This window comes from Physeter macrocephalus, chromosome 11 (assembly GCF_002837175.3).
Source record: "Physeter macrocephalus isolate SW-GA chromosome 11, ASM283717v5, whole genome shotgun sequence".
Lineage (NCBI taxonomy): Eukaryota > Metazoa > Chordata > Mammalia > Artiodactyla > Physeteridae > Physeter > Physeter macrocephalus.
The window spans coordinates 37,321,403-37,338,841 of NC_041224.1; the positions used below are offsets into that span (position 1 = coordinate 37,321,403).

Consider the following 17,439-nt stretch of genomic DNA (forward strand, 5'->3'; position numbering starts at 1 on the left):
TGGGATCTTCCCGGACCGGGGCACGAACCCGTGTCCCCTGCATCGGCAGGCGGACTCTCAACCACTGCGCCACCAGGGAAGCCCAAGATGTTTTTTAATGGGTGGTCATCTCACAAATCCACAAAGTTAGCCACTTTTCCATCACTCCCTCACACACTGTAGATGTTACTCCAGCACTCCGTGGAGCAGCCCCAGGTACAGATCGGCAAATTCTTCTTCCTTTCTCTGAACGTACCATGTTGTTATTTGTTAACACTGAACTCACGGCCAACAGCTCCGTCATTCACACCTGAATGAAACGCCTAACACACGTGTTTTTCTCCAAAAGGCACGTCTCAGCCTTCTTGCGCTTAGGAACACTAGACAGCACTTCCGCACTGCACCTGGGGGTCATTCTATCACCAGCAACAAGCACACAAATGCAAAAGACACGGCACTAAAAGGATCACAAAAAGGACACTTTTTCATAGTACGAGCTGAAAGAAGGCAGGGCGTCTCCTTGTTCAAACTTAGCTGGGAACGGGCGTGTTGAATGACCCAATTTTTTTGCCTGTCTGTGCATGTCCGAAAAGGACTGCATAAGTGCCATGGGTATAGATTTTTAAGGTTACAGATAAATTCTAGTGAGTACGCAAATTCACAAATATGGAATCCATGAATAATAAGGATCAGGCACACCTTGTTTACGGAACACCTCTAAGCAGATGCTTCGGGGAAATCCTGAGAGGCAACTTGTCTCTTTGATTTGAAAACTTTTTGTTTTGTTTTTTAATTAATTTATTTTTTATTGAAGTATAGTTGATTTACCATGTTGTGTTATTTCAGGTGTACAGCAAAGTCACTTGAGTTATAGATATATTCCTTTTCAGATTCTTTCCCCATGTAGGTTACTACAAAATGAAAACTCAATGCTGGAATTCTACAATGTCACAGGGCAAAATATTTTTTGCCTCTATTTTCCAAACTGTCCTCAATAAACTTTCATTGATTTGAAAAAACTTTTTTCCTGTAAAAACACTCACATGCGGGTCTCCTCTGTTCCCCACAATCACACCCTAGCTTCCCGCAACGCCAAGTCCACCTCCTTCAGGTTCTCCAGACCTGCGTGCCCCTGTGCAGACCTCTCAGTCTCCTCAGAGCTGCATGGGGGCAGCTCTAACTGCAAACTGGAGCCTTTTCAAAAGAAAAGAGGCTAAAGAAAAACATCTGCAGCAAAAAATAACATCTGTGGTACATGCATAAAGTGCTGCTAGGAAATGGAAAAGCATCGAGACCCCAAAAGATGAAAGGCACCAACCATTCATAGAAGAAAAAAAAAGTATCAGACAAGAGGATCATGGGGTCAGCATTCATGCATAGCCTGGGAATTTATCCTCAAGTAATAAATCCAAAGGAGGAAAACCTGCCTCCCTCATACAAAGAGGTCTGTATAGTCTCGTATATAAAAGAAAATGCCATCCGCAACCTGCACGCTCCACGGCAGGGTATGTACAGACAAATCAATTAGATGGCCCATTGCCTGAACTTCAAAGGCTGGCAAAAAAGGATCATGAAAATGATATGACAACACGGAGCGACATTTACAACATGTCAGATTTTAAAAGTGGGATGGCAGAACCGCACGTGGGGCCACGATGGCAGCTACAGACATTGTTTATGCTCAGTGCCAGAGTCTGAGAAGGTGGGAACCACAGTCCCATTTCTAATTCTATTGTAATATTGTTGTCCATACAGCGACTGAGTGAAGTGCTATTCAGCACTCTTAGAAGCACCCAGGATATAACTTTCTGAGCTCTGAAATGAGGGGAAGAAAGGAGGGATGCTATCTATGTATTTCTCCTCCAACAGGAGTCCTCCAAGACTTGCTTCTCAAACTGCATGTGGCATCTTGCTAAAATGCAGCCTTAACTAATAAGGACCTACTGTATAGCACAGGGAACTCTACTCAATACTCTGTAATGACCTGTATGGGAAAATAATCTAAAAGAGAGTGGATATATGTATACGTATAACTGATTCACTTTGCTGTACATCAGAAACTAACACAACATTGTAAATCAATTATACTCCAATAAAAACTAATTAAAAAAACAAAACAAAATGCCGGCTTGGCACTGGCAGTCCTGGGCCGTGGCCCATGCTTTACAAACCAACAGTCTAAGCACCGAGGTGGCTGATGCTGCCCGTTTCTCCTTCAGGTGATTTCCAGCACAGCCTTCACTGTGTGCACAGTACTGGGGGGGCTAGCGTGGGACTCAGGAGCACCCGGTGCACCTGTTGGGGGCCAGGATTTTGCTGGCCACATGGCCTGGATATTCCCAGGGTAGAAGGGGGTTCCCTTTAGAAAGGCAGGCTGTGGTCTGAAGCAAGGAATTGCCAAACTTCCCAGGGAACTTCCTTCTTTACACACAGACACACACACACACACACAAAGACACACACACACACACACACACACACACACACACACACCACACCTGAATGAAACGCCTAACACACGTGTTTTTCTCCAAAAGGCACGTCTCAGCCTTCTTGCGCTTAGGAACACTAGACAGCACTTCCGCACTGCACCTGGGGGTCATTCTATCACCAGCAACAAGCACACAAATGCAAAAGACACGGCACTAAAAGGATCACAAAAAGGACACTTTTTCATAGTACGAGCTGAAAGAAGGCAGGGCGTCTCCTTGTTCAAACTTAGCTGGGAACGGGCGTGTTGAATGACCCAATTTTTTTGCCTGTCTGTGCATGTCCGAAAAGGACTGCATAAGTGCCATGGGTATAGATTTTTAAGGTTACAGATAAATTCTAGTGAGTACGCAAATTCACAAATATGGAATCCATGAATAATAAGGATCAGGCACACCTTGTTTACGGAACACCTCTAAGCAGATGCTTCGGGGAAATCCTGAGAGGCAACTTGTCTCTTTGATTTGAAAACTTTTTGTTTTGTTTTTTAATTAATTTATTTTTTATTGAAGTATAGTTGATTTACCATGTTGTGTTATTTCAGGTGTACAGCAAAGTCACTTGAGTTATAGATATATTCCTTTTCAGATTCTTTCCCCATGTAGGTTACTACAAAATGAAAACTCAATGCTGGAATTCTACAATGTCACAGGGCAAAATATTTTTTGCCTCTATTTTCCAAACTGTCCTCAATAAACTTTCATTGATTTGAAAAAACTTTTTTCCTGTAAAAACACTCACATGCGGGTCTCCTCTGTTCCCCACAATCACACCCTAGCTTCCCGCAACGCCAAGTCCACCTCCTTCAGGTTCTCCAGACCTGCGTGCCCCTGTGCAGACCTCTCAGTCTCCTCAGAGCTGCATGGGGGCAGCTCTAACTGCAAACTGGAGCCTTTTCAAAAGAAAAGAGGCTAAAGAAAAACATCTGCAGCAAAAAATAACATCTGTGGTACATGCATAAAGTGCTGCTAGGAAATGGAAAAGCATCGAGACCCCAAAAGATGAAAGGCACCAACCATTCATAGAAGAAAAAAAAAGTATCAGACAAGAGGATCATGGGGTCAGCATTCATGCATAGCCTGGGAATTTATCCTCAAGTAATAAATCCAAAGGAGGAAAACCTGCCTCCCTCATACAAAGAGGTCTGTATAGTCTCGTATATAAAAGAAAATGCCATCCGCAACCTGCACGCTCCACGGCAGGGTATGTACAGACAAATCAATTAGATGGCCCATTGCCTGAACTTCAAAGGCTGGCAAAAAAGGATCATGAAAATGATATGACAACACGGAGCGACATTTACAACATGTCAGATTTTAAAAGTGGGATGGCAGAACCGCACGTGGGGCCACGATGGCAGCTACAGACATTGTTTATGCTCAGTGCCAGAGTCTGAGAAGGTGGGAACCACAGTCCCATTTCTAATTCTATTGTAATATTGTTGTCCATACAGCGACTGAGTGAAGTGCTATTCAGCACTCTTAGAAGCACCCAGGACATAACTTTTTGAGCTCTGAAATGAGGGGAAGAAAGGAGGGATGCTATCTATGTATTTCTCCTCCAACAGGAGTCCTCCAAGACTTGCTTCTCAAACTGCATGTGGCATCTTGCTAAAATGCAGCCTTAACTAATAAGGACCTACTGTATAGCACAGGGAACTCTACTCAATACTCTGTAATGACCTGTATGGGAAAATAATCTAAAAGAGAGTGGATATATGTATACGTATAACTGATTCACTTTGCTGTACATCAGAAACTAACACAACATTGTAAATCAATTATACTCCAATAAAAACTAATTAAAAAAACAAAACAAAATGCCGGCTTGGCACTGGCAGTCCTGGGCCGTGGCCCATGCTTTACAAACCAACAGTCTAAGCACCGAGGTGGCTGATGCTGCCCGTTTCTCCCTCAGGTGATTTCCACCACAGCCTTCACTGTGTGCACAGTACTGGGGGGACTGGCGTGGGACTCAGGAGCACCCGGTGCACCTGTTGGGGGCCAGGATTTTGCTGGTCACATGGCCTGGATATTCCCAGGGTAGAAGGGGGTTCCCTTTAGAAAGGCAGGCTGTGGTCTGAAGCAAGGAATTGCCAAACTTCCCAGGGAACTTCCTTCTTTACACACAGACACACACACACACACACAAAGACACACACACACACACACACACACACACACACACACACACACACACATATCTTGCTTTCAAGAGGGTTCCTATCACCAGCGGGTCTACTTGAACAAATTTCAGTGTTCTTCAGCTGGATGGGCCATTCGGGTCTACAAGACGTGACGACCCAGCCAGGGCAGAGCCCTCAAAAGGAGGCCAGGTTCTTCGGGGGCCCTTGTCCACCCTGAGCTGGGAATTGCCAGCCTCTCCCCTTGATGGAATTAACTTGTGAATGAATGAGTGAATAAAGCCAGAAAAGCTAGGCAATAATAAACCAGCATACATGAGCCTTTCCGGGGTCTTGGAAGAGAGCATGTGTTTCAAGGAAACACTCTATTTGGGGAGAAAAGGTACCTGTCCTTCCACCCAATGCCACGTCTGAAGAACAGACCTCCTCTGGGCCCCCACCTCCACCCTCATCCACCCCCAGCCCTCCAACCCAAAGGGCTGCATTTTCACTCAAACTGGTGTGTGGTTTAAGTAAAGCCCAACATCAGGTCTTGTCCACTCCCCACCATATGCCCTAGAGATCATTTCTCTTGACTAGAACTTTGTCCAGGCATCACTTGTCCTGGTGAGGCTCAGCACGTCATCTGCCTTGCGTGGTCCACATCGACCCGTGGCACCATCGCCACTGCTGGGTGGTGAGTCCAGCCCTGCCAGGACTGCAGAAGGACAGCAGTACTATTCCCTAAAGCCCAGACCTTGACCCCAGAGCCGCCGCTATTACTGGGGGGCTCCCTCCACATCCGCTAGCACACAGCAGTTTCTTTACACCCCAAAGCCCCCAGCACACACAGAACAGCCTCAAATGACAAGAACACCCTGAAAGTGAAGTCAATTTATGCTTAACGATCTTTAAAAAAAAACAAAAGGCATCAAAGGGAAGTTCCAGAAACCTACAGTGAGTCAATAGGACTTGTTGCCCAAACACGAGCTCTCACTATCTATACTTTTCAAGTGCATGAACTCTTCTGGGAAAAAAATAATATTAACGAAGCCTTTAAAAAATATGAAAGCAGTTCATTCTCATTTGTCCACAGATTTAGCTAAATAGAAGTTCCTTTACATGCGTCTAATATTCACATCTTCTTTTTATATACACATAAGGTTTTTTTGAAAGGCAGCTTGTCAAAAGGGTTCATTAGAATACACACTTACTTTGCTATAATTAAAAGAAAATAGTTACGCTTAAACCCACTGGCCTCATTAGCATACATCTCTTCTCCAAGACTTTGTCAAACCTTCAAATAATCATTTGCAAAACGGTTATTTACAGCTAATCGCCCATCGTGCCAAGGCCCCCGGGCTTTCAGAGAAGTGTCACCCGATACAACCATCCCCAGTGAAATGCACTCAGGTCGCTGCCCCTCGACGCTAGGCTGCCCCCAACCACCAGCTGCAGCGGCCTGCACTCGCCAGTAGCCCCGCATCCTTGCGGATGTCCGGCCAGCCTGAAGAAACCCCCTGGTGAGGGGCAACCGTCACAGGGACCACCCCCATGTGAGCAGATCCAGGGCAAGCAGACTAAGACTCAACCTCTTCTGGGTGGGCTGCGGTGTCTCCTGGGAGCCCTGGCTGCCAATCAGCCTTCCACCAGATTTTCTTGACATTTACTAAGGCACCTGATGGGTGAACACGAGTGGCTGGGCCATCCACACATAACTGAGGGAATGGAGAGCGAGGCACGCATTCTGATCTACAGGTTACAGCAGCACCTGTGCTCTCCGGGCCCCTCCATCCCCTTCCCTGGGGACAGCCAGAGTCCTACCTGCTCTTGGGGCCACTTTGGCCTCTCCTCGGGAGTCCTGGTCTTGGTCTTGAAGCTTCTCTGGGGGTCTGTGGCGTGCTTGGCCTCGGGAGGGAGGTTCAGGGACTTGGGCCTGCCCTCGTGTCTGCTGGGGCCGCGGCTGGCCTCGGCAGGTGGGCAGGCCTCCGAGGAGTCCCCGGGCCCCGGCTCGGGCGCCCGCGGCGGCGTGTGCTCGGGGCTGGCCTCGCCGGCACTGGTGATGCTGCTCATGCTAAAGCTCATCTTGATCTCGGCCACGATCTGGTCGATGTCCTCCTCCTGGTCCTCCAGGTCCCCGTCCCCGCGCCTCGGGCGGTAGGGGGATGCGCTGCCCTCGTTCCCGTTGGCCTCAGCGGGGTAGTAGTCCTGGTAGGCCTCTTCACCAGGACAGTAGTGGACGCCCTCTTCCTGGTCCTGGGCCTCCAGCATAGAGGTTTCCACCTCTGGGGTGGGGAGGTGGCCGTCCCGGTAGCCGGGGCTGCCCTGGTCCCCGTGGCCGTGCGGCTGTGGGCCCGCCGGGTCCGTCCACTCCTCCACTGCCTCCTGGCACTCGTCCGTCTCCAGGTGGCGCGCGTCGTGGGCCAGGTAGCCGTCCCCGTTGCAGTCCATGCCCTGCAGGTAGCTGTCGTCCTCAGGGCAGTAGCGGATGTAGTAGGTGATGCCCTCCTCTTCCTCGGGGAGGCCCTCGTCATAGTCCTCCTCCTCGGAGGTGTTGTTCACATAGTCGGAGCTGGAGTCCCCGTCGGGGCTGTGGTCGTGGCCGCCCGGCTCGGCGGGCGCAGGGCTCTCGGGCCGCAGGGCCGCCAGCTCCAGGCCCTTGGGCACGTACTCCTCCAGGGGCGGCTCCACATCCTCGCTCTCGGGCTCCAGGCCCGGCCTCGCCCTGTGGTCCAGCATGCTGCTCGCCGTGTTCTGACGCTTCCGGTGGTCCATGGCAGGCAGTCACGCGGCCATTGTCACCAGGGGGCAGCCACTGTGGGGAGCAAGGGGGGACAGGACAGTCAGAGCCCGAGAAGCACGCCCCGCCAGCACGGTTCACACCAGAGCGATGTAACGCGAGTCTGTTCAAACGACGTGGCGCCCCCACCCCAGCTGCCTGGTGTGTCAGGACCGGCGCACACACCTGCCAAAGAGAGAGGAGGACACCGGGGCTGGAGGAGCAGGAGACCCCGACGACCCCCAGGACGCCTACTGCTTCCCCCCCAACTCCCCGCTCATTCGTGACTTCCCTCTCTTTCTTTTTCTTTTTATTTGAAGTATAGTGGATTTACAACATTGTGTTACTTTCAGGTGTACAGCACAGTGATTCAGTTTTACATATATATTCTTTTTCAGAGTCTTTTCCACAACAGGTTATTACAAGATATTGAATATAGTCTCCTGAACTATAGAGTAGATCCTTGTTATCTATTTTATATAAAGTAGTGTGTATCTTTTAATCCCAAACTCCTAATTTATCCCTCCCCCACCCTTTCCCCTTTGATAATCATTAGTTTCTTTTCTATGTCTGTCTGTCTGTTTTCGTTTTGTAAATAAGTTCATTTATATCATTTTTTTTAGATACCACATATAGGTGATATCATATGATATTTGTCTTTCTCTGACTTACTTCACTTGGTATGATAATCTCTAGGTCCATCCATCTTGCTGCAAATGGCATTATTTCATTCTTTCTTATGGCTGAATAATGTTCCATTGTATATATGTACCACATCTTCTTTATCCATTCGTCTGTTGATGGGCATTTGGGTTGCTTCCATGACCTGGCTATTGTAAATAGTGCTGCAATGAACACTGCGGTGCATGTGTCTTTTTGAATTATGGTTTTCTCAGGGTATATGCCCAGTAGTGGGATTGCTGAGTCATATGGTAGCTCTATTTTTAGTTTTTTAAGGAACCTCCGTACTGTTCTCCATAGTGGCTGCACCAATTTACATTCCCACCAGCAGTGTAGAGGGTTCCCTTTTCTCCACACCCTCTCCAGCATTTATTGTTTGTGGACTTTTTAATGATGGCCATTCTGAATGGTGTCAGGTGGTACCTCACTGTGGTTTTGATTTGCATTTCTCTAATGATTAGTGATGTTGAGCATCTTTTCATGTGCCTGTTGGCCGTCTCACTCATGACTTTGTGAAGATGCTCACTGATTGAGGAGCCCAAGTGACCAAGACAAATGGTCATAAGATCAGGTTATTTGCTCTCAAAAAGAAAAAGAGAAGCTTTCATTCCAAAGACAAGATGAAGCCAATGAGGAGGTGCCCTACCCCTTCCAAGTTGAAATCTGCTGCCCCTCGAAGCCCATCTCAAGTCCCCCCACCCCCCTCGAGCTCGTCCCCCACTCCCAGGCACACACACAAGCCTCTGCTTCCTCCTTACTCCAAACGACAGCACTGACCGGATTTGCCAGGAGCCATCCAGGCCGAGTGCCACAGAGAGACACTGGACGTGAGCCTGAGCCTCACAGGCTCGATGGGGTGGGGGCCCAGGAAGGGGGACACCAGAGGGAGGACCACCAGGAGAAGGGGGACACCCGGGAGGGTGCAAAGGACACGGCTGCTGCTTACGGGATCTGGGTCACGGCACCACCAGGCACCGCAAAGCCCAAACTGGGAGTGTCCTGTACCCCACTGTCCAGGACCCTGCATTTTATCCCACAAACCACGCAGCGTCATTGGGCAATTTTCAGCAGGCACATGACACAGGATTTCTCTTTCCGCCCCTTCAGAAGACACTGGGGGACGGGCGGCTGGAGGAATGGAGACCAATGGAAACACCCTTCCCGTCCTCTAGAGAAGTGAGAGGCTCACAAGCGGCCATGTCTCCACAGCATCGCTAGACGCTAAAAGATCCACATCACTTCCCCAGAGCAGCCCACACGTCTGAAAGCCGTCCCACACCAGGAAAACCGTCACTAAGATGGACCCTGCAGGGTCTGAGCGTCCTCCCGAGTCACCCCATCCCCAAACCCTGAAACTGACGGGCCCATTCCAGAGATCTGTTCCTGGTAGACAGCAAGGTGTCCAGTGTTCCCTAAAATACAGCTGATCAGAGAGGATGCACCAAGGTACCAAGCATTGTTGTAGAGCAGATTTCCCACATTCACAAAGTACAGCCAACCGCAACAGACGTGCCACCTGCTGTAGGAATGATACAAGGCACTTGGCAAACACTCTTTTGGACACAATCTCCAGGAAAAGCCTTCCTCAAAATGGTCCCTAAAGTGTGTATGGAATGCGATGGCTAAGGTGTGACCAGATCCCTATGCCTCGGAAGCCAGGATGATGGAGGGCCAATGGGGCTAGTGGTTACTTGCACAGGAGCACACGGGTCCCTTTTCTTTGCAGAGGGTGGGGCACCATCTCTGTAGCATCTCTGTAGCTCCCCAGGGTCTGACACCAGGCCATGCACACTGTAGGTATTCACATCCTTGTCAAAGGATAAACCAAGGTACACAGTATCTCTTACTATCTTAACTTTGAATTCTATGTCATCTGGGGGGGACAACATCTTACACACACCTAGATGTGTATGCCCACACCTATATACAACACCCTACTGGCCAATTTAAGACTCAAGGACTAAAGTATATGGTAACATAGAGCAGATCCTGATCCTATTAATGTTACCCAAGTGATCTATAATTTTTAAATTTATTTTATTGAAGTATAGTTGAGTTACAATGTTGTGTTAATCTTTGTTATACAGCAAAGTGATTCAGTTTTATACATATATATGTATATATGTGTGCGTGACATACATATATATACACACATGCACACACATTCTTTATCATTTTCTTTACCATTATGGTTCATCACAGGATATCAACTATAGTTCCCTGTGCTATATTCAACAGCAGGACCTTGTTTATCCATTCTATATATAATGGTTTGCATCTGCTAATCCCAAACTCCCAATCCATCCCTCCCCCACCCCCCTCCCCCTTGGCAACCACAAATCTCTTCTCTATGTCCGTGAGTCTGTTTTTGTTTCATAGGTAAGTTCATTTGTGTCATATTTTAGATTCCACATATGTGATATCATATGGTATTTGTCTTTCTCTTTCTGACTTACTTCACTTAGTATGATAATATCTATGTCCATCCATGTTGCTGCAAATGGCATTATTTCATTGTTTTTTTATGGCTGAGTAATATTCCATTGTATATACGTACCACACCTTCTTTATCTATTCCTCTGTCAATGGACATTTAGGTTGTTTCCATGTCTTGGCTATTGTGCACAGTGCTGCTATGAACATAGGGGTGCATGTATCTTTTCGAGTTAGAGTTTTGTCCAAAATAATCTATAATTTAAGGCTGTCCCAGGCAAAATCTCAGTGGAATACTGGGGAAACCTTGACCTAGTAATTCTTATGTTCATTTAGAAGAACAAACTTGTGAAAATAGCTGGGAAAGATCTAAAAAATGAGACTGTGAGGAGAACTTGCCTTATCAAGCATTTAACTATAAAGTCATGGTAATTAAAATGGCATGGTAGTGTTGCCGGACAGACAGAAATGGTATAGATGAGAAAGTCCAGAAACAGACATACGTTCACGTAGGAATGTAGTCTCTACCATGTAGGGTGACCAGCCATCCCGGTTTGCTGGGACTGAACACAGTTTCTGAGGACACAGCACTTTCAGTGCTAAAACCAGGATGGCTGGTCACCCTAAGGCATGTGGAAAAGAACAGTCTATTTGGTGAGGGGTATTGGGATACTTGGGCTGCACACTGGAACCACCTGGGGAATTTTACGGGTACTCACGCCTGACATTCCAAGTTCACTGGTAGAGCCGTGACCCGGCATCCAGGTTTTTAATGTGTACAAAATTTGAAAACCACTGGGGCGATCGTTTGGGAGGAAACTAAGCTGCTCCCTACCTTCCGCGTGTATGCTTTTCAGATGGGCTAAATATTTCAAGATCATAAAGGGTTCCAGAGAGTGGCCAGATTTGCCTGCTTCAAGGCGAGATGTTTGGCCCCCCTCATGGGAAATCTGCACTCCTTGCAGCTGGGGATGGAGTGCAGCTCACAGGCCCAGGCAATGTCAGAGAGAACACATTTCCTCTGGCTCCAGGTGGCATGCACGTTGTCCCTTGAAGCAAGCAGATTTGGCCAAGGACAACCCACCTCTGTCCACTCTTAAAAAATAGAGGATCCTTCCTTTTCTCGCCTCAACAAAAAAATCCAGGTGGCCAAGCCACTGCTGCCAGCTCGCTGCAAAATCATCTCCCACTGTATTTTCTACTGTCCAACAATGATGAAATTTTATACACACAACATTGGGTCTTTTCACTCAAGAAATATCTCCCCATTTATCCAAGTCTTAAATGTCAACAGCACTGTGGGTTTCTTCATAGCTGTAGACATGTCAGAGGAAGCTGATTCTAAGACATATTAGTTTTTGTAGCCATGGGGAATGGATATTCTCTCCTATCATATATATCTGACTATTGTTGGTACATAGAAAAAAAATCCCTACTGCTTTTGTATTATAAGCCCATTTTTAAATTCCAATAGTTTTAGTTGATAATTTTATTCTCTTTTCCAGCATTTTGTCTGACTGCACTGCCCTTCCACAGTTACATGACAGTGGTGCTGAGGCATCCCTGACTTATTCCCAATTGTAATGAAAATGCCTTTACTTATTAACCAGGGCTGGTCCAGGGTAAGGCAGGCATGGCACTCGCCTCGGGTGCAAAATTTAACAGGGCGCCAAAAAAACTCAGGAATCAAAACAGATATGACTTTAATGGAATACTTTAAAAAAATCAAAATTTAATGGAAAAAAAATCCACAATGAACAAAATATCAAAATTTTAAATAAAGATCGGTATGACTGATTTTTTTCTTTTTGCCTCAGGCTCCAATAGGGCTTAGCAGGCCCCTGTGAATGATCTAGTTTTTTAAAAGTTTTCCCCATTAAATACAATGCTGTTGTTGGCTTTTCCAGAGTTTGATGGTGCAAACAGTTCTGTCTTCCGTGGATACAAATGGAAGGACCCGCGGTGGCCTCCCAGGAGGGCAGCCGCGTCTTTGAAGGGTCTGCAGAATTACATCAAACCTACAGGGGCACTTTTGGTGTAAGAGAAAGAGCCTCCTATTAAAGATGAAGACAGAAAGTCCTTGTTTAAATTCAGACCTCCACTTACTGTCAGGCCTTTGGCAAGATATTTAATGGATGAATGGCCTTCCCCTCCTGGGAAACTGGAAATGATGGCCCTGCCTGCAAGGCTTGAAGTGGGTTAAATAAGAGAGTAACCCACACTGGCCTCACTTCCAAGAACACTTTTTTTTTCCTACTACATACAGGGAGTTGAGGAACATTTTAAATGACATTTGAAGGGAGAGAATCCAGTAGAAACTCTCTATTAAGTATTATTTAATGGCTACATGATATTTCCTGGCCCCATGGACATTACCTAACTCTTCCCCTATTGAACACACAAACTGTGTTTTATTTCTGTGTAATAAATAATGTCTTGATGTTTCCCTAAGGATATGCTCTACACCATTTTCCTCACTCCAGGGCTTTTACCCAGGACCCTTTAAAACTTTTTTTTCAATCCAATCCAAGGTCCAGGTCCTCAGAAAAGGCCCAGGAGGGGTGTGGCCAGAAGAGCATTCACCACCCCGACAGTGGGGGGATGTAGGCAAACATATTGAGGGCCTCTGCTTCTTTATATATATTTCTTTTTAAATTTTATTCAAGTATAGTTGATATACAATGTGTTAATTTCTGGTGTACAGCAAAGTGACTCATTATACACATATATACATTCTTTTTTATATTCTTTTCCATTATGGTTTATCACAGGATATTGAATATAGTTCCCTGTGCTATACAGTAGGACCTTGTTGTTTATCCATCCTATATATGATGGTTTACCTCTGTTAATCCCAAACTCCCAATCCATCTCTCGCCCATACCCGCTCTCTCTTGGCAACCACAAGTCTGTTCTCTATGTCTGTGAGTCTGTCTCTGTTTCTTGGATAAGTTCATTTGTGTCATATTTTAGATTCCACATATAAGTGATGTCATATGATAGCTGCCTTTCTCTGTCTGGTTTATTTATTTCACTTAGCATGATAATCTCTAGGTCCAACCATGTTGCTGCAAATGGCACTATTTCATTCCTTTTTATGGCTGAGTAATATTCCACTGTATATAAAGGGTTCCAGAGAGTGGCCAGATTTGCCTGCTTCAAGGCGAGATGTTTGGCCCCCCTCATGGGAAATCTGCACTCCTTGCAGCTGGGGATGGAGTGCAGCTCACAGGCCCAGGCAATGTCAGAGAGAACACATTTCCTCTGGCTCCAGGTGGCATGCACGTTGTCCCTTGAAGCAAGCAGATTTGGCCAAGGACAACCCACCTCTGTCCACTCTTAAAAAATAGAGGATCCTTCCTTTTCTCGCCTCAACAAAAAAATCCAGGTGGCCAAGCCACTGCTGCCAGCTCGCTGCAAAATCATCTCCCACTGTATTTTCTACTGTCCAACAATGATGAAATTTTATACACACAACATTGGGTCTTTTCACTCAAGAAATATCTCCCCATTTATCCAAGTCTTAAATGTCAACAGCACTGTGGGTTTCTTCATAGCTGTAGACATGTCAGAGGAAGCTGATTCTAAGACATATTAGTTTTTGTAGCCATGGGGAATGGATATTCTCTCCTATCATATATATCTGACTATTGTTGGTACATAGAAAAAAAATCCCTACTGCTTTTGTATTATAAGCCCATTTTTAAATTCCAATAGTTTTAGTTGATAATTTTATTCTCTTTTCCAGCATTTTGTCTGACTGCACTGCCCTTCCACAGTTACATGACAGTGGTGCTGAGGCATCCCTGACTTATTCCCAATTGTAATGAAAATGCCTTTACTTATTAACCAGGGCTGGTCCAGGGTAAGGCAGGCATGGCACTCGCCTCGGGTGCAAAATTTAACAGGGCGCCAAAAAAACTCAGGAATCAAAACAGATATGACTTTAATGGAATACTTTAAAAAAATCAAAATTTAATGGAAAAAAAATCCACAATGAACAAAATATCAAAATTTTAAATAAAGATCGGTATGACTGATTTTTTTCTTTTTGCCTCAGGCTCCAATAGGGCTTAGCAGGCCCCTGTGAATGATCTAGTTTTTTAAAAGTTTTCCCCATTAAATACAATGCTGTTGTTGGCTTTTCCAGAGTTTGATGGTGCAAACAGTTCTGTCTTCCGTGGATACAAATGGAAGGACCCGCGGTGGCCTCCCAGGAGGGCAGCCGCGTCTTTGAAGGGTCTGCAGAATTACATCAAACCTACAGGGGCACTTTTGGTGTAAGAGAAAGAGCCTCCTATTAAAGATGAAGACAGAAAGTCCTTGTTTAAATTCAGACCTCCACTTACTGTCAGGCCTTTGGCAAGATATTTAATGGATGAATGGCCTTCCCCTCCTGGGAAACTGGAAATGATGGCCCTGCCTGCAAGGCTTGAAGTGGGTTAAATAAGAGAGTAACCCACACTGGCCTCACTTCCAAGAACACTTTTTTTTTCCTACTACATACAGGGAGTTGAGGAACATTTTAAATGACATTTGAAGGGAGAGAATCCAGTAGAAACTCTCTATTAAGTATTATTTAATGGCTACATGATATTTCCTGGCCCCATGGACATTACCTAACTCTTCCCCTATTGAACACACAAACTGTGTTTTATTTCTGTGTAATAAATAATGTCTTGATGTTTCCCTAAGGATATGCTCTACACCATTTTCCTCACTCCAGGGCTTTTACCCAGGACCCTTTAAAACTTTTTTTTCAATCCAATCCAAGGTCCAGGTCCTCAGAAAAGGCCCAGGAGGGGTGTGGCCAGAAGAGCATTCACCACCCCGACAGTGGGGGGATGTAGGCAAACATATTGAGGGCCTCTGCTTCTTTATATATATTTCTTTTTAAATTTTATTCAAGTATAGTTGATATACAATGTGTTAATTTCTGGTGTACAGCAAAGTGACTCATTATACACATATATACATTCTTTTTTATATTCTTTTCCATTATGGTTTATCACAGGATATTGAATATAGTTCCCTGTGCTATACAGTAGGACCTTGTTGTTTATCCATCCTATATATGATGGTTTACCTCTGTTAATCCCAAACTCCCAATCCATCTCTCGCCCATACCCGCTCTCTCTTGGCAACCACAAGTCTGTTCTCTATGTCTGTGAGTCTGTCTCTGTTTCTTGGATAAGTTCATTTGTGTCATATTTTAGATTCCACATATAAGTGATGTCATATGATAGCTGCCTTTCTCTGTCTGGTTTATTTATTTCACTTAGCATGATAATCTCTAGGTCCAACCATGTTGCTGCAAATGGCACTATTTCATTCCTTTTTATGGCTGAGTAATATTCCACTGTATATATCTACCACATCTTCTTTATCCATTCCTCTGTTGATGGACACTTAGGTTGCTTCCATGTCTTGGCTGTTGTAAACAGTGCTGCTATGAACATTGGGGTGCAGGTATCTTTTCAAATTAGAGTTTTCTCTCTGGATATATATGCAGTATTGGGATTGCAGGATCATATGGCAACTCTATTTTTAATTTTTTGAGGACTCTCCATACTGTTTTCCATAGTGGCTGCACCAATTTACATTCCCAGGAGGTCCTCTGCTTCTGACTAATCATATTAAAGATAAATCCTTCAGAAAAGACCACCTGGAAAGCAATTCAAATGTTCAGGAGAAGCACGATTATCTGCTATGCATCCAAGGAAATGAGGCCCTGTGTCCATACTCAGTTAATTCTAGAACGGCTCATGAATCAATAAAAATGCAGCCCCTGCCTTGGTGCTCACCACTCTCCTCCTGGAACATCCTCATGAGACGTGGGAAATAAAGGCTCATTGTCAACAATAAAGGGTTCCACTGTCCTTATTCTAAGCCACATTTTTCTTCTGTAAGAGGAAACAGCATTAGCCAGCTCTTAGAAGAGCTGAAAGACAGCAGACCAAGATGAAACATAGTGATGCAGGGCCCACAACACAGGCTGGGTTAAAACACTATCTTACAAATGAGCTATGGACTCAGCCAAACTGTCACTGCCCCCAATCTTGTTCCCAGTTGGGTCTCCCATGTTGTAAAGATAATATTCTTTTTTTCCTTCCAAATATAACACAGTTGCTTTGACTACACACAATATGGGTTTAAACAGTCCTGGAGTACACCTGTACAATCAGCTCAAACATCCCAGACAAGAGTCCTTGAATAAGGATCTTGCTGCAAGGTCACAGACAACCACGAGCTCTGAAATTAATTAATCTTCAGAATTCTACAAGAGTTAATAAATTAATCTTCAGAAACCAGGCTGACATCCAACACTGTCACACAAGACCATACCACCTAGCTTGGGGTCACAGAGGGGTGTGCTTCTTTTTTGAAAAATGTCAGTAAGAACGGCAAAAATGTTGAGCACACACCCAATCTCCAGGAGCCGGATCCCAGTTAAGCCAATGTTATTAGCACATCCGTAAGACAATTATGCAGTGATTAAAATATTTACAAAGAGTGTATTGCATAAAATGTGCTGTTATAATTTATTCACAACCAAATAAACACAGAAAAAACTGTGAAGAAATGCATTAAAATCCCAGCAAAGGGTTGTCTTTGAGTGATGGGACACTGTTATTCACTTCCCTCCTTTCTTCATTTCTTAGTGTGGTATTTCTATAGACAAATAATAAATAAAAAGACAAGTGCCGTGGAGTGTGAGCCCTCTGCAGCCACACCTGTCAGCGGGCTTTTCTTCAGAGGAAGGATGGGGGTCTTAGCATCCCTTGAAAGAGTCCCAGGGCATGGGTGGGCATGATTGTTCCATCTGGGCTTTTGATATGCCAGGATATCTGTCCCACCATGTCCTACTCTCAGAATGAGCAAAATGGAATGATCCGTCCCTTAAATACAATTTTTAAATGCTGTCAGCCCTTTACCAATAGCAAGTCTCCAGGAG

At 45.3% G+C, this 17,439-nt stretch overlaps 1 protein-coding gene across 2 annotated transcripts in view; it reads right to left on the reverse strand.

The window, feature by feature from the left end:
- APBA2 (amyloid beta precursor protein binding family A member 2) overlaps positions 1 to 17,439 on the reverse strand; it is a 264,544-nt gene that overhangs the window by 78,207 nt on the left and 168,898 nt on the right. Inside the window, exon 3 of one of the 2 annotated variants that reach the window (XM_024129695.1) lies at positions 6,416 to 7,406. In XM_024129695.1, the coding sequence (XP_023985463.1) occupies positions 6,416 to 7,366 (951 nt within the window). In that variant the 5' untranslated portion in view covers positions 7,367 to 7,406. Of the gene's footprint in view, positions 1 to 6,415; positions 7,407 to 17,439 lie in introns of those variants that run through there. The other variant, XM_007128812.3, reaches the window with a different exon arrangement.